The sequence below is a fragment of the Grampus griseus genome, assembly GCF_964374135.1.
Source record: "Grampus griseus genome assembly, chromosome: 9".
Lineage (NCBI taxonomy): Eukaryota > Metazoa > Chordata > Mammalia > Artiodactyla > Delphinidae > Grampus > Grampus griseus.
Genome location: NC_139003.1, coordinates 8,930,509 through 8,950,714, shown reverse-complemented (window position 1 = coordinate 8,950,714; position 20,206 = coordinate 8,930,509). Strand labels below are relative to the sequence as shown.

At 35.8% G+C, this 20,206-nt stretch overlaps 1 protein-coding gene across 1 annotated transcript in view; it reads left to right on the top strand.

The window, feature by feature from the left end:
* The window catches only part of CNTNAP2 (contactin associated protein 2), a gene marked incomplete at both ends in the record, with an annotated part of 2,009,686 nt that overhangs the window by 653,745 nt on the left and 1,335,735 nt on the right, over positions 1–20,206 (top strand). The window contains one exon of the mRNA XM_082661728.1: positions 6,936–7,129. Coding sequence (XP_082517854.1) covers positions 6,936–7,129 — 194 coding nt within the window. The remainder of the gene's footprint in view (positions 1–6,935; positions 7,130–20,206) is intronic.

Here is a 20,206-nt window from a genome sequence, read left to right as displayed (position 1 = left end):
GACGTTGATAATGCATTTGTTCAAAATGGGCATTTTAGGTTATCATTGACGTTAAAACAAATTTTGCTAGGAGAAGCTCAGATTTCCAGCCGGTCAAACATTTAACATCATAATCCAGCTAGTTACCGTATTAGGTCTCTTTTCCAGCTTTATGTAACTGACAAATTTCATGAGCATGTCTTCCATGTCTTAGATAATAAAAATATTAAAAATGACAGTATACAGAACGAAAGCCTGTGGCATACCATTAGGACCTAGCTTCAAGTTGACACAGTCCTTAATCAACATATTTGGGGCATAATTATTAACCATTTTTGAACTTACCTAAAACTGCTATGTCCCAGACCACATTTTACTTTTTTATACTTATCAGAGATATTGCCAAATGCTTTGCTAAAGTTAACTTGGAGGACAGTGATGAAATTTACTGTCTCCTATTTAAAAAAAAATGTGATCAAAACAGGAAATCCTTATAACCCACCAACACCACCCTCAGTATCACCAACCCCCTAGACCATTTCCCTTTTATTTTAAATGTTCATAATCCACACACCTGATTTTGAAGAAGAGCCTTCTTGTTTATTGTTTTTCTGAGTCCTTTGTTTTGAAATTTTATGTTGTTTGTTTTTTGGAGGGGGTGTTATTGTTTTTTGTTTGTTTTTAGCTACCTTTACTTTTCTGGCAGCTCCTTTGATAAATATTCAAGGAAGCTAATGTTACATTTATGAGTAAAACCAGTCCTTTGAGATATAATCTGAATGTTTCAAAAAGTTAAAGCAGCTATGCTTCTCTCCTTATGTCCTAATTTGTCTCTGGAGGTAATTTCCTATACTCTGATAAAATCACATCTTTTTTCTTCTATTTTGTTTCAAAATTAACTATTACACTCTTTTATTTTAGAATTATTTTATTAGTTTATTCCATATTTTAGGAATGATGGTGGCATGGCCGTTTTCCCTTCTCTAGCTCATGACAGACATTAATTAATGGCCATGGCTCTCTTTTCTGGCTACTTCCAATCAACAAGTGTCTATACTTGGTTGAAGCATATTCATCCTACTTCAGATAGAACTCATAATGCTATCTGGCCTGCAAGTCTCCTTTTCAGTTTATCCTTTACATCTGATACATATTTCTCAACCAGTCATTAAAGGTAGTTCTACCCTTAATTGAATGTTTTTCTACCTTTTTCTGTTAAATTAGAATCGAGGCTTGTATTCTCTGGTGGTGGTATAACCATCTGCTTCGGCATCAGGTTTATACAGGAGCCATTTATCACTGGAAAAGAAACTCCAGGTCCTCTCTTGAACCACACACAAAGTTTCTCTTTGCTTTCAGAGATACTAATTTACAAATTACAAAGCAGAAATGTCTATCACAATTATAAGCTATCCCTGAGTTTAGAGTGTTGGTTTCATCCATTTCTCCAAGTTCTCTATTATAATTCTTTGCTCAAGTAACCCCAGTAGGGTGGGCATCCAGCATGCAAACACTAGTATCTTTATAGTTCACACACACTCACCTGCACACATGCACACACACATATATGGAGGGAGAGAAATGTGTGTATGTGAGAGAGAGGAAAAAAAGAAGAGAGAGAGAAAGAGAGGGAGGGGTGGAGGGAGGTGAAAGGGGAGAGGGAGAGAGAGAGAAAGAGGAAGAAAAAGGGGGTGAGGGAACAGCCTCCTAGTGTTTAGGGAAGAGTAGGTGTTCTATGTAAGTATGTACCTTTCAAGTCACTGTAACAATTTATTAGTTATCTAATTTGGTTCTATTATTTCTAGATAAGAGTTATTCTTAGATAATCTTAGAAGCTAAGAGTTTATGAATGTTCAGTATCTCCACCTCCTTTACCTCCTCTTCTACTTTCCACTCAAAGCTCAAAGGTAGTTCCTTTGAGCTACCACAATATTCACTGGGAACACTTTTGCCCTCTTTCTTAATACTCTCCATGATATATTGGGGGAGCCCTTCTGCTGTCTTATATACCATTTCCTGAGGTTTTTGTCATGAAGGAGGTATCATTCTTAATGCTTGGATCAATAGAGGTTACCCATGTCACAAGCCAAATGAACAAAGTAATCAACTTCCCCAAATTAAATGCTAGAGAGATCAAAGAGAAACAAGAAACTTCTCATCCATCTTTTCACCATGTTCCTCATGAAAGCCTGACATTTGCCCTCTCCTTGAGGCAAATCACTATTCTCTCCACATATCTTTCTGCTAAGGAATAAGTTTTGACTTACATTTTCATTGCTTTTAGATTTTTTGCTTCCCTTAAAGTTGACAATAAATTCATTTTTTATAGTAATGAGATAAAGGGGATTAAGTAGCTGTATGTTAATTGCTTCCTTATTGAAAAATTGTAATGTAGCAAAAAATGGGTAACTTAAGAAAATTTATTCTGGATTCTTTTTTTTTTTGGAAAAACTAGCTAGGGGACATATTCTAAATTTCATCAATCAAATGCACATATTTTTCTCATTTTATTCACAGTAATATTTGCTTGTTTACTTCAATGACCAAGTCACCTTTTTAATAATGCACAGATAGAACTTTATGTGCAGTTGGTTATAGAATTTTGCCAAAGTTTGGAATTATATATCTAACAGATAAGAAAATGTATTTATGATCTCTTGATGGCTAGGTATATTGTCCATCTATGGCTTCTCCAAAATTTTACAGAATTCTCGGTAAAATAGACATGTGGATGATATATGAATATTGGAAATATTAGATGCTACAATAGGAAAAAAACAGCATAAAAATAACAAAGTACGAAGCAGGGGCAACTAACCCATATTGTTAGTGAGCAGATTATAAGGAAAGTGGCTCCAAGAAAATATTGTGAACTGGATTTCCCAGGATACAAATTCTGAAATGGAGAAGCGCATGTAGGAAATTTTTTAGGGAGTACCTTCAGGATGAAAACCTGTGGAAGAGAAGGGAAGGAAGCAGAAATAGGCAGAGGAAGTAGTTGAGATGCAATGCAATCTCAATGGAAGTTTCAACTAATTCCTCAGGGACCTCTGAGACCGTAGTGACCCTTAAGAGTTTTCCCAAGTTGGGGCAAGGGTACTGGCCCTTTATAGCCCCTGGTTGGCCCATCCTTGCATCTGTACAGACCTAGGAAGGGAGGTGACCTTGTGTAAAATGCCTCTTTTTTTTACGAAGGAAATTCCTCAAGGGGAATTACAGCTAACTACTGTGTTCTGACAGCACTCTAAATATCTGAAAGAATAAGTCCCAGTCATAAAGGAGAGCCAAAATGGCGTATCACAGCATCCGCTGCAGTGGTGATGTTTGGAGTGAACTTGCTGAACCTTGAAGGAAAAATAAGAATTCCCCAGGATAAGTTGAGGGAGGATTTGTGTAGGTATAGAGGGCATGTTCCAGGCATGTCTTTTGTGTGTGAAGGCGTGGGCCATTTATTTCTGGAGGCAATGAGGATCAATTGAAAGATATTGGTCTGGGAGTAAATATGATTAATTTGTATTTTCGAAACATCATTCTTGTAGAAGTGTGGTTTGAAGAAATAGGAGAATGAAGACTGAGAAAGTAGTTATGAGGTAGTTATACACACTTTCTATAGAAAGCATGTATGTAGACTAAATATATACACACACATTATATACATAAATCTTTTAAAAATGTTTTGGAAGTATAATTTAGATATAGTAAAATGCACAGATTTTTAAATTTCCTCTCTTTTCAGAAGTTGATCTTGGGCAGAGGTTGACACATTACAGCCCTCCAGCCAGCCCCCGTCTTTATTAATAAGGTTTTATTGGAACTCAGCCACACTCTTGTTTCTGGATCTTCTATGGCTGCTTCATGCTACAACAGCAGAGTTTAGTAGTTATAAGAGAGGTAGCATGGTCTGCAAAGCCTAAAATATTCAGTGTTTAACCCCTTACAGAAAACGTTTGCAAACCCTTGATCTAGGGTTTAATGCTTCAGGTAATACTGTATCACTTCAAATGTAGCATAAGGAACTCAGTATGGTATATTTATTTCTTGCTTCCTACCCTTTGTGCTATTGTAGTCATACATTTTACTTCTACATCTGTTATAAACCCTCTAATTCACTGTTACTATTTTTGTTCTAAACACTCAATTATCTTCTACAGAAATTTTAAAACATGAACAAATATTTTATATTTAGTGACATGTTTACCATTTTCAGCATTTATTTCTTCATGTAGATGTGAATTTCCATATGGCCAGTTTTCCTTGAAGCTAAAATTTTGCATTTCTTATACAGCATACCTATTGATGATGAATTCTCTCAGCGTTTGTCCTAAACATCATTATGTTACTTTCATGTTTAAAGGATATTTTTGCTGGATGTAGAATTTTACATTGACACTTTCTAGTTCGTCTCATCATTTCAGATATGTCGTTCCCTTGTTCACTGGCTTGCATTGCTATTGTTGAGATGTTATTGCCCTCTGAACAGTTTTAAGATTTTCTCTTTGACATTGTTTTTTTATCAGTTCTTTATGACGTGCCTTGGTGTGTTTTTCTTTGTATTTACCCTGCTTGGCGTTCAATGAATTTCTCAGATATTTGGGTTCATATTTTTCAACTATTATTTCTTCAGATGTATCTTTTTCTGCCTCAGTCTCTACCCTTTCTGCTTTTCTTACCCCATTTGCATGATTGTTAAGATATTTAATGTTATCCTACAGGTTACTGAAGTATTGTTCATTTTTAAGCCGTTTTACCCTGTCTGAGCTTTGGTTTGAAGGGTTTGTATGGACCTGTATTTAAGTATACTAATGTTTTCTTCTCAGTTTTCTAATTTGCTGTTAAGCCCATCCAGTAAATGTTTTATTTTCAGGTATAATTTTTAGTTCAGAAATTTCCATTTTGCTCTCTTTTGTTGTTTCTTTTCTCCATTAAGGTTTCATATTTGTTTCATCAGTATCTATATGTTCTTGTTCAAATATGGAACAAATTTATAATCTCTGTTTTAAGGTCCTGATCTGCTCCTTTCATCATCTGTCATTTTTCTGTCTATTTCTATTGACCGACTTTTCTCTGGTTATGAGTCACATTTTACTGCTTCCCCAAATATCTAATATTTAAAAAAAGTTTGTACTGGACATTATGGATTCTATTTTGTTGAGTTTCTTTCATGTTTTCATGAAAGTTTCATGAAAAGTAAAGTCTCATGGTCTTCCTTAATGGAGTGTTGAGTTTCATTCAACCGAGGAGTTAATTTATTTGTGGGTCAGATTGATCTTTTTTCATGCTTGTTACCAGCCTTTGTTCAGATGTGTCCACAGTAGGATGAGAATTAGAATCCTTATTTAGGATTAAATTATTCTACTCCCTTTCTGAGATCTCTACTGAATGCCTAGGTTTGTTCAAGTTCTCTCAACCTTGTCCAGTCTGAAATCAGACTACTTACAGCCCTGTGCAGCCTCTGACTGTGGTTCACTTCAGATCTCCCCTCACCTGGTCTAGTGGAGTCTTGGTCTGCAAATACACAACTTAGTATTCATTCAGCGTCTGAACTGCAGAGACTCATTGGTGACCCTATGTACATTTCCAGAGCCCCTTCTCTGCACAGCTGCCCCCTGCCTGGTACTCTGTCCTATAAATGCCAGGTTCCTCAGGAGCTTGGATTCTGCTCTGTCTCCATCTCAGTGATGCTGCTGTGCCTGTTTGGAATAGTCTTCCATGTGCCATGATCTGGAAAGTGAACCAGGCAGAAAGCCAGGAAGCTGGCAGGGCTCACCTCATTTGTTTATCTTCTCTCATGGATCAGGGTCCAATATTCTCTGTTGTCCAATCCCTTAAAAGGGGAATTGTATACATTTTGTCAGTTTTGTAATTTTTTTGTGGTGGGAGAGCTATTCTGTCATGGCTGAAAGCAGAAATAAGCCATATAAACATGATGAAATGAATGATATATCAGTGATGATTTACAAAATGATCTTTATTAGCATACTCCTCATAAAATAAATTATTTTATTGTCAGCATTTAAATTCCTTATTTGAAAAGTGATGCACATGTTTTGATATACTGTATATTGGATAATTTGTTGAATATTTTTCCATTATTTACTCCCATTAGTAACCAAACTTACTCAAAAAAATATATCGCCTCTTAGCACTAAGCATTATGCCATATTTTCTGTAATGTATTTATGTACAACCATAATTATTTTACATAGTGCTATAAATTAGGACTCTTTTTGTTCTATGTTAGTGTTATTTTTCTAATAAATGTTTTTTGCATTCTTACTATTTGCCAGTCACTTATTTTATTTTACCAAAAGAAGTTTCACTTCATTTAGCGACTCAAATTATTTTCCTAGAAATGTGTTTATCTAGAGTCATCGGTTGTCTACCTCTTAAGTGTTAGTAAATGTATTGCCTGATTTACTATATATCTTAGTTCTCAGGAGTCCAAGGGCTTAATGCAATATTAGGCCTCATCTTGAGAACTACACTAGCATTCTTTGAACTCTGAACTTTCTAAAGTAAAATATATTGTAGAGTTGTGTATAATGGCTTTTTGTTTCATTTATGGTCTACTAAAAGATAAACCCTTACACGAGGAAATAATAGATTGTTACATATCTTTTCCTAGTGACTTTTAGTTGAAGAATTCATGGTAAATTGATCAACCCTCAGCCAATTAGACTTTGACATGTACTAATAAGACCTAATCGAGGAATTATGAAGACATTTGCTCAGGAGAAAATGAGCACATAATTACACCATAAGGAGGCTAGAGTATCAGTGTTACCCAGCTTTAAGAATATTAGTTGAAGTCCCAGTGGCATCTAAAGGACACTTCATAATGTATCTGTGAAATATGGTACTACCAAGGCAATTAAAAGATGCAGAATGATCCATTGTCAATTGTAGAAGTTCAACATTAAATACCTATTTCACCCTCTTGTCTCTACCTTATTCAGGTGCTGGGGGATGGTCTCCATCAGACAGTGACCATTATCAATGGCTTCAGGTTGACTTTGGCCATCGAAAGCAGATCAGTGCCATAGCAACCCAAGGAAGATACAGCAGCTCAGACTGGGTGACCCAATACCGCATGCTCTACAGCGACACAGGGAGAAATTGGAAACCCTACCATCAAGATGGGAATATCTGGGTGAGTCATTGTCAGAAAGGCAAAGACATAGAATTGAGTTGCAGATATTTGAAAATGGTAGCAGACTCCCGTGTGTCCTAGGGCTGGGGAGCAGCTAGCCGGCTCCTCCCAGCCCTGGTGCATCCTGGGGAAAGGCTTGGGAGTAGCCTGGTTGGAGGTTCATCTTGCTATTTTTGTTTCTTTGTGTTTATGTCCTCGGGTACTTGATGAGAGAGAAAAGAAATGCGAGCAAAGCAAAAGAAGGTGGGAAAATGAATCCAATCCCCAATATGCCCTACCCTGCCCCACCCCGTGCCTTTCCTTAGTGGTGGAAAACCCTTATATTGTAAAGTCAATGTGTCCCCTCCCCCAACCTCTGGTGTATTTCACAGAAAACAAAACCACCCGATAAAACTGTGTTGAAACCTGAACAAAAAAAGAAAAGTATCTGGTAAATAATGTAATGATGATAGAACATTAGAGTTCTTTAAGCACAATATTTCAAGTAACTATATTTTTGTCTGTAGGACAGATCTGCCGTGGTACACATTGTATGCAAATTCTGAACTGTGAATTAAGCAAATAGAAGGAAAAAGAAATTCTCCTGACTTAGGTTTCCATTTCTTATATCTGCTCACACTTATTTGCCTCAGACTGTTTCTGTTGAAGATATTTAATTAAATCTTTAAAGGACGACAGGTAAGAAGGTCTATTGCCAACAGTGCTTAGAGGAGCTAATGGACACAGGGCAGGGGGACTGTGGACTCTGACACGGTTCACTTCCTGCTGGAAGCCAGCCCCAGTCCGGTTTTCTGTTTTGTTTCAATGAGGGACTGTTTGGATGAAGCACCTATGAAGGTAGCTTCTTAGCTACCTATGAAGAGAAAAATAAGGTAGAAAAATAGTTTTCTTTTAAAGAGAAAGCAAATGAAAGACCAGCCACAGCTCTGGAACACATCAGGCACCACGATTAGCATCCCCTCCCCAGTGTTAAACGTTTTAAAATATTACTAGTCCTCACTCTGAGGTGTGTGCATTTGCCAGTATTATCTATTAAAACCGCTGAGAAGCTATTCATTCATTCATTCATTCATTCTTGTTGATTGAAGAAAGTTTCCTTAGGCTGCAGTTTCTATTCAAGGTTTAGGGCAGCAGGTCTCAATCTGGGCTCTCCATTGAGTCACCTGAGAAGAATTTAAAGTATATGGATACCAGGCACACCCAGACCTATTATATCAGAATCATGTAAGTAGAATTTATATTAATGACACTGATATTTTTCGAAACAGAGATCTTCAATTTGAGTAAACTGTTGAACTTATGAAGAAATAATTTAGAAGAGTGGGAGCAGTGATTTGTGGTAAGAAAAGAACATTCTCATATTATAGTAGTAGTTTAAACCCCTATTACAGATCTATAGGCACTTTATCCTTTTATTAGGAGAGAAAAATATAAAGTTTAATCCACTTACTCTTAAAATTATTTTAATTAAATTGGAAAGTTGTGTATATTCACTCAAATATTCACACCATATAAATAAATTATTCTAAAATACTAAATGTTGAGGGATCTATTTTAGTTTAATTATTTTAAAAGGCAACCATAACCAAAATCAAGTAAAACCATCAATACTAAACAAAAAGGAGGAATGGGAGGAAATTCTTTTCAATTTATGTATTAGACAGAATGCTGGGGATTTTCAACCTGACCAGGGCCCACTCCTAGAGAATTTACATCTTAAAAATCCTCAAGCAATTTTTGTGAGTATGCAGAGTTTAGTGCTCCAGGCTTGGGTAGGTGGTCATTTCCACAGCAGTATCCACTGATCGTAACTGTCATGTGAGATAAGTTTATAATATCCTGATAATCAAAAGTACGTATGAGAGAGTAGTCCTTCAGAAGTAACTTCTATTAAACCATGATTGTATGGCAAGAACATTTGTATATTGGGATGTGTAAATGGTAGGAAGCAAGTAGAGGAGAAAATTTCTCTTTATGGAAAGTCTTCATCTCACAATTAAGATAATTTAAAGTCTCAGGCATAATCTATAGAAAAGTGGTTTTCAACCCTGGATACACAGTGGAACCTAGAAAGCTTTAAGACATGGATGTCTGGGCCCTACCTCCAGAGATTTGGAATTAGGTGGTCTAGGCATTGAGATTTTAAAGCTCCCCACGTCATTCTAATGTGCGGTCGACATTGAGAACCATATTCTAGATTGGTTTTCAGCCTGTAGGTAAGGTGGGGATAGAGGAGATCAACTGTGAAAAACAATGGTAGAAGAGAAAAATTAGAAAGGAACTTCCTTAAAGTTGAGCAGAGAGAGAGAGACTGACCAAATGACTAACCAAACAACAGACCAAACAACTAACTGGGTGTAGATGAGTGGGGCTCAGATCACAAACTCTTCCAGGAGAGCATTCATTATTTTCTAACTCTCTGTGGGTGCTAACTGAAAATGCAATTACTTGAGTGGCTGCAGCCAGACTCCAGACTATCTTTCAGATTTCTGTTTCTGTAAAGTCTTCATCCCACAGTTGAGAGAATGTCAAGTCCTCTCCTATCATAATGCACTAAGGTAGTTTATAAAGATGGCTGCTCTAAAGATCACTGCTAAAATGCAGTGGTACTAGAGCTTTAGTTATCAGACACTTAGAAGTAAGGGAGGGTCCCATTCTGACTAAATACAGAGAGGTAAGTGAAGAGAACTAAGGAGGGTGACTTGGACTCTTCTGGTCTACATAAAATGCCAGTGGTTGAGTCAGGGAGACAAGGTCATTCAGCGAAAGTATCACAAGTTGTGGAAGTAGGCTACATCGACATACTGGACTCAGCCCTTTCTGATGGTGATAAGGGGTGTATTGCTATTGTTTTTTGCCTTTCTGGTGTTCATTTTGTCGCTTCCTTTAAAATCATGTATTTCTCATTAAAAATGAGTACGTGGTGAGCAATGAATGATTATTTCTAGATGAAAATATAGTGAGCTAATTATAAAATTTTAAAAATCAAAACAAATTTGAGACACAAACTAAACACTGTAAAATATACTTAAGTGCCAATGAGCCTGCAACATAATTTACTTTACTTTAATGATCTATGGTAGAAATATTTTAACCCTCACTAATCTAAAAAATAGTCCAGCACTTTGATGTATTCTAAAAGAGAGAAAATTTGTTGTTTCCTAAAAGTTCTTCAGTACTTTTGAACTTATGTCTTAACATGCACTAAGTGATTAAAATTTAGCACTTACAAATCTCAACCAAAAATATACTGGGCTTAAATTTATTAAAAATGGTAATCAAATATCAACGTTTCTTTTACTCCAACTGTTTAATGTAATGTATATTGCACTTAAAAGAGTGAGAGAGTGGCATGGACATATATACACTACCAAATGTAAAATAGATAGCTAGTAGGAAGCAGCCACATAGCACAGGGAGATCAGCTGGGTGCTCTGTGACCACCTAGAAGGGTGGGATAGGGAGGGTGGGAGGGAGATGCAAGAGGGAGGGGATATGGGGATGTATACATATAGCTGATTCACTTTGTTATACAGCAGAAACTAACACACCATTGTAAAGCAATTATACTCCAATAAAGATGTTAGAAAAAATAAAATAAAATAAAATAAAGGCTAGTTCAAAAAAAAAAGATTTCTCACATAGATAAGATTGGATAGCTTTTTGATGGATAACACCTTATACAATGTAAAGTTTCAGAGAGTCAAAACATTTCAAAGTTGATGAAGTTTTAAGGTTACTTTTCCTATTTTTTCCTAAAATGATTGATTACCTGAGAAGAATGCAAAATAATGTAAGTTCAATCCCTGAAATACTGTTTTTAACAAATATCAATGGTTATTCTTTCTATGATTGTAGAAATGGACAACCATGACCGATTTTATTATAATATTTTTATTATATGTCCATATGGAGATTCTGAATTATTTTATGACCATTGGATGATACGTTAAAATAAGTGAGGAATAGGTCATGTAGATAAGAAATTACGACAGCCTCACAAGATTTTAAAGTCATGAGTCTCATTGTGGATGAGAATGGTTCTTGAAAAGACCTCTGAAGAGTACTTTAGCTGAATATTTAATACTCAAATACGTGAGTTGCTAAACGTGCTAAACCAGTCAAGCTTCTTATTCCTCTTTGATAATACCAAGCATAACAGACTCCTTTACACTTCATCCTCAAGGCCATTTCCTTCTATGTAGCACTTCCTTTCCAATATAAAAGGAAAATATGTGCAGGTTGGTAAAATTGCCAAAACTTAATTTGCATTTACATATTCCACAAACTCTAATTTGCATACTTTTCAAGGTATTTTCAGATTTCCTATGTATAATCTGTTAGAGAGAAAGGAAGTATTCTTATATAAGCATTTCTTATCAAAAGTCCATTGGGGCTTCCCTGGTGGCGCAGTGGTTGAGAGTCCGCCTGCCGATGCAGGGGACACGGGTTCGTGCCCTGGTCAGGGAAGATCCCACATGCCGCGGAGCGGCTGGGCCCGTGAGCCATGGCCGCTGAGCCTGCGCGTCCGGAGCCTGTGCTCCGCAACGGGAGAGGCCGCAGCGGTGAGATGCCCGCATACCGCAAAAAAAAAAAAAAAAAAAAGTCCATTGAACATTAATTCAATAAGAATTCCAGCACGTTTTTCTAAGTGGCTGCATTTAGTTCTGCTTAGGTAATTCAATTACTGGTTTTGAATGTAGATATTTGGAGCCAAAATAGGAAATTGGAGTATTAATAGTGAATGCCTTCCTTACATATTATTATTGTTTTTTAGGATAGTAACATACTACAAATTTACCTGCAATGTAAACACAGTTTTTCTTTCTCTTTTTAAAATTGTCTTTAAATAGTGAGAATATGCTTATATATTCCTAATTCTTTTTTTTAAGCTGTTTTAATCCCTTTCATTAATAGTGTCAGAGTGGGATCAGTCATCACTGAATATATTGAAAGGAAAGTCCCACAGAACAGGAATGTTTTATTATATTTAAATTACATAGTTAGATCCTTATCAAGAATATAAATATATAATTTTGTATTCTCTAAGCAATATTAAGTAGAGTATTAATTTCCTAGATCTGTGAAAAAAAACTCAGATCTCTTTGTTGCTTACATGCTCTCCCCAAATACACACACACACACATATATATATATACACGCACATAAAACTTAATTGTTTCTAACAAATTTGAAACATTTAAAAAATCTGGAAAGCAAATAGTAGTTAACAGATTAATTTAGTAAATTCTTTGATCTTATGAATATCAAGTCAATAGTGGGAACACATATTCTCTACTTTTTTTTAACCAAAGAGCCCATCGACCAATATTTGCATAATAAACGTTCCCAAAACATCCTTCTAGGTTAGGCTACCACTAGGTACTTGGAAAGAGAAAGCCAAGATTATGGATTCAAAAGGTCTGAATTCAAGTATCTGGGCTCATTTATTTGGTTTATAAAATCGCAGAAGTCCCTTGTGCCTCAAATTCCTAAACTGAGAAATGGGAATGATGCCTTTTGGGAGATTTAAGTGAGATTATGTAAGAAATTTTGCAAACAGTAAGGATTTAGAAATGTATGTCATCAATTGCCAATCTTAGAAGCATTTTATAAAACTAGTGTAGTATTTGTATTCAGTGACTAGAGTCTGTTATAATGTCCAGATTTGTTAGTCTCCCTCTGTCCTTTCCAGGTCCAGTTGACCTCTGTTTACCCTTATTCATGATTTACAATACCTGAAAATATTGTAGAGGAAGGAAACATGACAAAGTAGGAAGTGGAATGTGGACGAGTCTCTGGCATATTCTCCGATGCACAAATGGAGTGGCCATTGCTGGTGCAGTGCAGGCTAGGCTCGTGAGGCATGGCTGGTAGACCTCGCTCTATGCCAAGTGCATTGCAGTGCTTGAAACAAATTGTTACCATAATGATGGCCATGTGTCCAGTGAGCCATGTAAAGGGACAGTGTTTAAAAATGAATGGATTATTCTGTCCTATCTTTTCAACCATTTGTTGTAGTGGTTGCACTAATTTTTCAAATCACTTAAAAAATCTGTTCCAGTTATAGATGTAAAACATAACTGTTTCACAGTTCAATAGTGTACTTAAATTCTTTCCAAAAAATCTAGAATTTTTCCTGCATATGACCCTGAGGAAGACAACTATCCCTGTCACTTGCTTATATATCTTCCATCAGATAATAACAGCCTCTTCTTCACTTAGGACAATAAAGGAATTTTTTCACCAATAGATAGGAATTTCCCTTGCTTGTTTATGTACACAGGTGCATTGTTGCTGTAAACAGACACTTGGGGAAATGGACCAGGCAGGCATATTCAGAATAATTTTATAGACAGTTTATTGAGAAATAAATAGATAAAATTAAAATTGTCTGCATTAAACCCTTTCTGAAATGACCCTTGATATAAATAGTGTAAAAAATCTTCAGGAATTGTATGGAAGAAAATAATTTCCAAGGTGAACTTAGAATAGGCTTCTTATTTCTGTGAAATAGATTTTTCTATTTACACCTCTCTTAGGATAGGTAGTGTTTTTAAAGTCTCATGAGTTTTAATAAGTTGAGTGGATGGTCCAGATCCTTTTGCATATACTGTGATGCTTCTACTAGTGAATTTTGATCACCTTTCTAAATACACATTTGTATTGTGAGATTCTCATTTTAAGAGGTCATGAGATTTTTGTCTTGTGTCAATTTGTGACTCACTATTCTACACGTATACACGTATATAGAACCATTCTAACCAACATGGTTATGTGTTTAGTTTTTTCCCAAAAATTTGGAAGATAAAAATTTATTAATAATAATAAATTAATAATTTATTAATAATTAATAATATTTATTAATAATAATAATACAAAATTAATTAATAATTAATTGTTGGCATACATAGTTAGGAAAAGGAAAATGATATAATCTTATAAGATTTCTTACAGACAATGGAATAGCAGTATATAATCCTTCATTCTGTCTAGTGTGTTTTCCATCTATGAGATAAAAGAGGATATATGTAATCATTGTTGTAATTTTTTTAAGTATATTTGATTGCTGGGAGAGCTCTCTGGAAGGGAGAGTGTTCTCATTAAGCATAAGGATATTCTCAGGTGTTTTATTTTACTCTGGACTCAAATAATGGAGATGCTAATATTTTTCTTATCAGATCAAGCTTGGATTTCAGTGACATGAAGCTAAATGACTCCAAGCGAATGCAAATTTATATAACATATTGATAGATAGGTACCTACAAATATATTGAATAAATATTTTAAATAAATAAATATCAGTTCCCTCATTTAAAGTGCATGTCTCTACTCTGCTCAAGTGATAACTTAGTGGAATTTAGAGGAACACTAGGAGGCCTATAGGGGGGATTTAGAGCACAGTAAACCATGCTGCTCGTGTGGCTGCAGCCCCTGAGAGGCATGAAAATAACAGCCCAATGGTACATTCTGGAATCAGACCACGCAGGCCAGTCGTCATAACTAGGCTACATAGATCTGTGTAACTTTGGGCTCTTTCCTTAACCATTCTATGCCTAAATTTCCTCATCTATAAAATAATAATAATAACTAATTCACCTTCCTCAATAGTAGTTATCTCAATACAGGTTACTGGTATAAATTGATAATTCATAATGAAGAGTTTAGAACAATAATAGAACAATCATGAAGAGAATTTAGAACAATAATGAAGAATTTAGAACAATAGTGAAGAGTTTAGAACAATGACTTACTCATTTTAACCACTTAATTGTTATTTGACTTTATAAATTTGTGCCTTCCAGATATATTACCATAGTATTTTATACTGGATTTATTCTTGAAAATTCAAAAGAGCCTGTTACTTTCACTTTACAATAGCTTTTCTCTATTAATGCATTGGGAAGTGCATTATATTACATCTGTGCATCTCAGCCTGAAATGACTAATAACTCATTTGCAAGTATAATTGAGAATGCAGACTTAATTTATGTCATTAGAATTGTGATCTTATTAATTGTCACATGGAGTCCTATGCACCACAGTACAAATTGCATCTGGACAGGTCTTTCACATACTTTTTTATTAAACTTCAGTGAAAATATGACCATGATGCTTCCCTTAAATTAGTTTAATGAATTCACTTTTATTAACTTTGGAAATCAAGGAAAATAACCTATTTTTGACTACAGTCCTCCTTCCTATCTTCTTAGGCTAGTTGAAAAGAATAAGATAAGCAGACTCCAAAACAGACTTCTAAGTGTTCGCTGAAACAGATTCTGCTGGTTAGCCATGGAGGTAGAGAAGCTGCAGATAGAGTGCGAGGCCTCTCGGAAGCCAGATGCTCAAAGATGTCTCTACAGCAGCAGCAGGAGCATCACCTGGGAACTTGTTAGAAATGCAGAATCTCAGGGACCCACCACAGACCTTTCAAATCAGAATCTACAGCTTAAAAGCATTCACATTAAGAACATGGGATTAACATATACACACTACCATACATAAAACATATAATCAACAAGGATTTACTGTATAGCACAAAAACTATATTCAATATCTTGCAATAGCTAATGATGGAAAAGAATTGAAAAAACGAATTGCATGTATATATATGTGTATATATACATATATACATATATATGAAAAACCACATCACTTTACTATACACCTGAAACTAACACAGTATTGTAAACCGACTATACTTCAACTTAAAAAATATACACAAGTGATGTGTATACACGTTAAAGATAGAGTGTGTTGTTTTCAATATTTGAAGAACTCTTGTGAGAAAAAGGACTTAAAATTGGCTCCTGTGTTTCCAGACCAGAAGGCAGATTTGGAAGAATTAAAATTTGCAGTGCAAATTGCAGACAGATCATGAAAAGAGAATCAGCTTTGATAGGCGTTTACTGAGGGCCTACAATTTACTGAAGGTTGGAGATAAACACAATTACTGCCTTCTAGGGGCAAAAAAATCTAATGGTAATGCTAAATACTTAAATTTATAATTATATTGTATGACTATATGTGTCCTAATGGATAGAGGATGCACAGGTTGAACAGACACAAAAAATGCTTCATTCAGAGTGCTCGAGGGTCATGGTCAGTCGAGGCTTCTTGAGGAACTGAGTGTCCTTAGTTACGCAGGCAAGAAATTGGGGATGCAGAGAAAAGTGGGAATGTTCCTAAGTCCAAACTCACACTGCTCGCCACACAACAGGCCAGTGAATCGAGAGAGAGATGAGGTATTGGGGCAAGGAATAGCAACTTTATTTGGAAAGTCAGCAGAGGGAGAAGATGAGGGGCTAGACTAGTCTCCCAAAGAGCCATTGTGCGGGAGTTAGAATTCAGGCTGCTTTTATGCTAAAAGCAGAGGGGGCGTGGCTGGTTGTTGCAGACTTCTTGGTCCCTGAATCCTTTGTTCTTGCAGCTGTCCATGTAGGCCAGGGTGCAATGTACCTATAAACCTCCAACAAGACAAATGTTATTCTCTGATTTGCAACTTTTTATCTCTCTATGAGTGAAAAGTGTTATATCTTTAAAGGTCAAGCCTTGGAGGCAGAGCCTTGACAATGGACTCTCATGTATATTTCAGGCTGTAGGCAACATTCTATTACAAAGGTGCAGAGCCAGCCTGACTAAGCACAGGCAACAGAGCACAAAGGTTAGCGCTAAAGGAATAGATCCAATATGGAGTCAGGTTTGTCCTTCTCTGTTACAGGAAGTCATTACTAGCAGATGAATCTTCTACTGAAATAGGAAGGAATGAATAGTGAGACTCTATACATAATCATGTCTCTTTCCCGATTTTCAGATAATGTACAAATTGATAAAAAGCTGACTTTTCTTTAGAATTCTGAAATCATATCCTTTAAATCAGTAATGTTTAAGTTACATAATGTGAACTCTCCACCTTTGGAAGAATGTTGGAGTTGATGCAGTCCTCTAGGGCACATCTCACTAATATTCTTAGTACTGAGTTCACTGCCAAGCACAAAATAGATGTTTAAGAGTGTAGAATTAAATTGAAGTACTTCATTCTGAAGATAAAGATGTGATGCTGAAAGATGTGATGTTACTTACATCTGAGCCACAAATCCAGGTATACTGACCCCAGTACTCAGTATGAAGCCACATAACCTTTCTTTGGTTTAGCAAGAAGTACCATTACTATAATGACCACTTGCTTATTTTGACTAAATGAAAACAATCTGATGGCATATACAATATAGAACAAGAGAGTGTGGGCTCTGGAGCTGGACTTGAAATATCAGAACCCTTTCTAACACTTTGTAACAGTGAACATTTAACCATATTAATCAACCTTTTATGGACCTTAGTCGATTTAGTTGTAAAAGGGATACAATAGTATCTACCTTATGGGGTTTTGTGAAAATAGGATAGATTAAATTGCTTACAACAATGCGCCATAAATGTAGGCTTATCTTCTTATCTTCCTCTCATTTCACCTCCTCCTAATGATTTATCAGTAGTATTATTATTAACATCATCATCAATCATAGAACACAATATTAAAAGTGGTTTAAAGATCTCAAGTAAGTGGTTGATAGATCTGTCCTCAAGAAGAATATAATCTAGTTATAATGACAGTAAAAATCACTCCAATAACTGTAAACAAAAGCCTGGTCACCTTGGGTGACTTTAAGTATGTTTGTGCCCCTGGTGACCATGGGGACATCTGTACTACGTGTGTCACTTATGCACACAATTTTGCCAAGTAACTAATTTATTCAATGTTGACTTTGAGAAAGAACTAATAGAATGTTAAAACGTCTTGGCAAATAAATTTTGTTTGCTTGAATAAACTTGCTTAATTATAAGCTGTATTATCATTCTGGCAATAAGAAGTTGAGTTGATAGATTGTCTGAACAGTTCACTCAGTTAGCATCAGTGCCTTTTCAGAAGCCTAGAGAAGGAGAAAAGTCTTCCTCCTAGAAAAACTAGGTTGTACTTCCAAAAGAAAAGATTATTTGAGATAAGAAACGGCATTTCTCCCATGAACTTCACTGATACATTTTGATGCGACGGCAGGTCTATTGTAATTCCCATTTAAATGGTTTATAGTCATATTAATATGCAGCAGTAGTGAGTGAAATATATGGAAACTCCCTCCTGTGATGTAGCAGAGCCATTCAAAAAACTCTACCTGTACCAGCTAATAAATTATAACAGTGAATCAGCATTTTTGAGGGTTGATTAAGTGTCTGAGATGGTTTACCTCATTTAATCTGCAAAATAACTGAAATATGGTGATGTGGATTTTATTATTATTAAGCCCATTCTACAAATGCAAAAATTGAGGATTAAAGAAGGCAGTCCATTCCCTGGTACACATGGTGAATGAACAGTGGAGCCGGGATTTGAAACCAGGGCTGTCTAATTAATTTGCCTGTGACCTTCGCCACCATGGCCCTCCTCAGTTCTTTCTTTCACTGTCCACAGAAAACTGGGTGACCACCACATTTTAACTGTAATGGGTTGTACATATACATGATGGAATGTCACATGTACCGAACGCCAAATCTCCCCAGCGTGATCTCATCTTGACTACTTCTGTATGCAACGACCCTGGTTCCAAATGAGATAATGTTCTGAGGTCCTGGGGGATGGACTTCCACATATGAATTTTAGGGGGATACAGTTCAACTCATTACACCTAACTATTAGAAAAGAGCTTTATAAATTCAGGCCAATAAAACCTATTTGCTACCACTGCAGTGTTGACAGTGTTGTGTACAGTTTGAAGAATAGGGAATGGTTTTATAAGAAAGACAATGGCTTCTAAGAGGAATCGTACATTTGTCCACATGAACTCAGGAAATATTCCTCGGTCAAACCGTGAGAAGTTGGTTGATGACTCTCTGCATTCATTTATTTACAAGCAAAACTTCAAAGAGAGATTTTCAGAATTATTCTCTCCTAGGTGACAAATGAGCCAAAGATGCTTTTCAAAACCAATGCTTCAACCCACCCATGAGGAATGTTTGGCCTTTAAAAAGTGTCCAAGTTTCAAACCTCACATAGCTCTTTATTCTGAATTAAACACCATGTGACACTATGAACATCATTTAATTCTGTATTCTTTATTAAAAACTCGACTCTAGAAAACATGCATTCTAAACAATATAGACATTTCTTCTATCAGCAAAGAAAAGAGCTCTTCTGAAGCTAAAACAGCTTTCTCCAGTTGCATCTTGAGACGTAATTGTTCATTTCATCTGGAGTATAAGAGCATCTGTTTGAAAACATCATGTTTCATTAGTTAGCTTTCACAGTATTCTTCAGAGAAAGTTAAGAAGCACATCCCCCGCACTTCATATATGAAAGCTAAGTTGCCCAGGGTGAAGGCATTATTCATCCTATGCACAGAGCAAGCACAATTGTTCATTCTATCTGCACAGTGACTTTCCTGTCTGTGTATTTTTCAGTTTTGTTACAGTATACAAAGTGGAAAATAGAGCTGTATGTGATAGCCTAGAGCAACAGAAAAGGCTGTGAATGTATCATAAAGTTATTCAGGCTGTTTCCGTTCATCCTGGCACAAACAAGTATTTGATAACAGAACTGAAAAAATACAAGAGAAATTTCCTTTCCCTTAGAAGGGATTTTATGATGTGATATCAGATGATATATATACACACACACACACACAATAGGTTTTTCACAAGACTTATTAAATAAAAAGGTCAGTGTGTATTCAATATAATTTGACAGCTTTATTCTTGGAATAGTAATAGACAGTATACACTGTACCTTTACTTAAAATAAGCAGTAATGTCAATGTCATTTGTTTTTTATTTTAAAGACCAGAGAAATATTATTCAGGTAATTATTTTATGTTTGAAGTTGGGGTAAGTGATAATGAAATAAAACACGTACACACACACACACACACACACACACTCAACCCTTACTACTAAATAACTCTTTTTCTTCCCTCAATCATATAAAATCTGTGGATACATAATAGAATCAGATATATTTCTCAACTGATTCAATTGAAGTGCAGAGGCGTTAGGCATTTTGACTAAGATGAAGCACCACTTCTAATACTA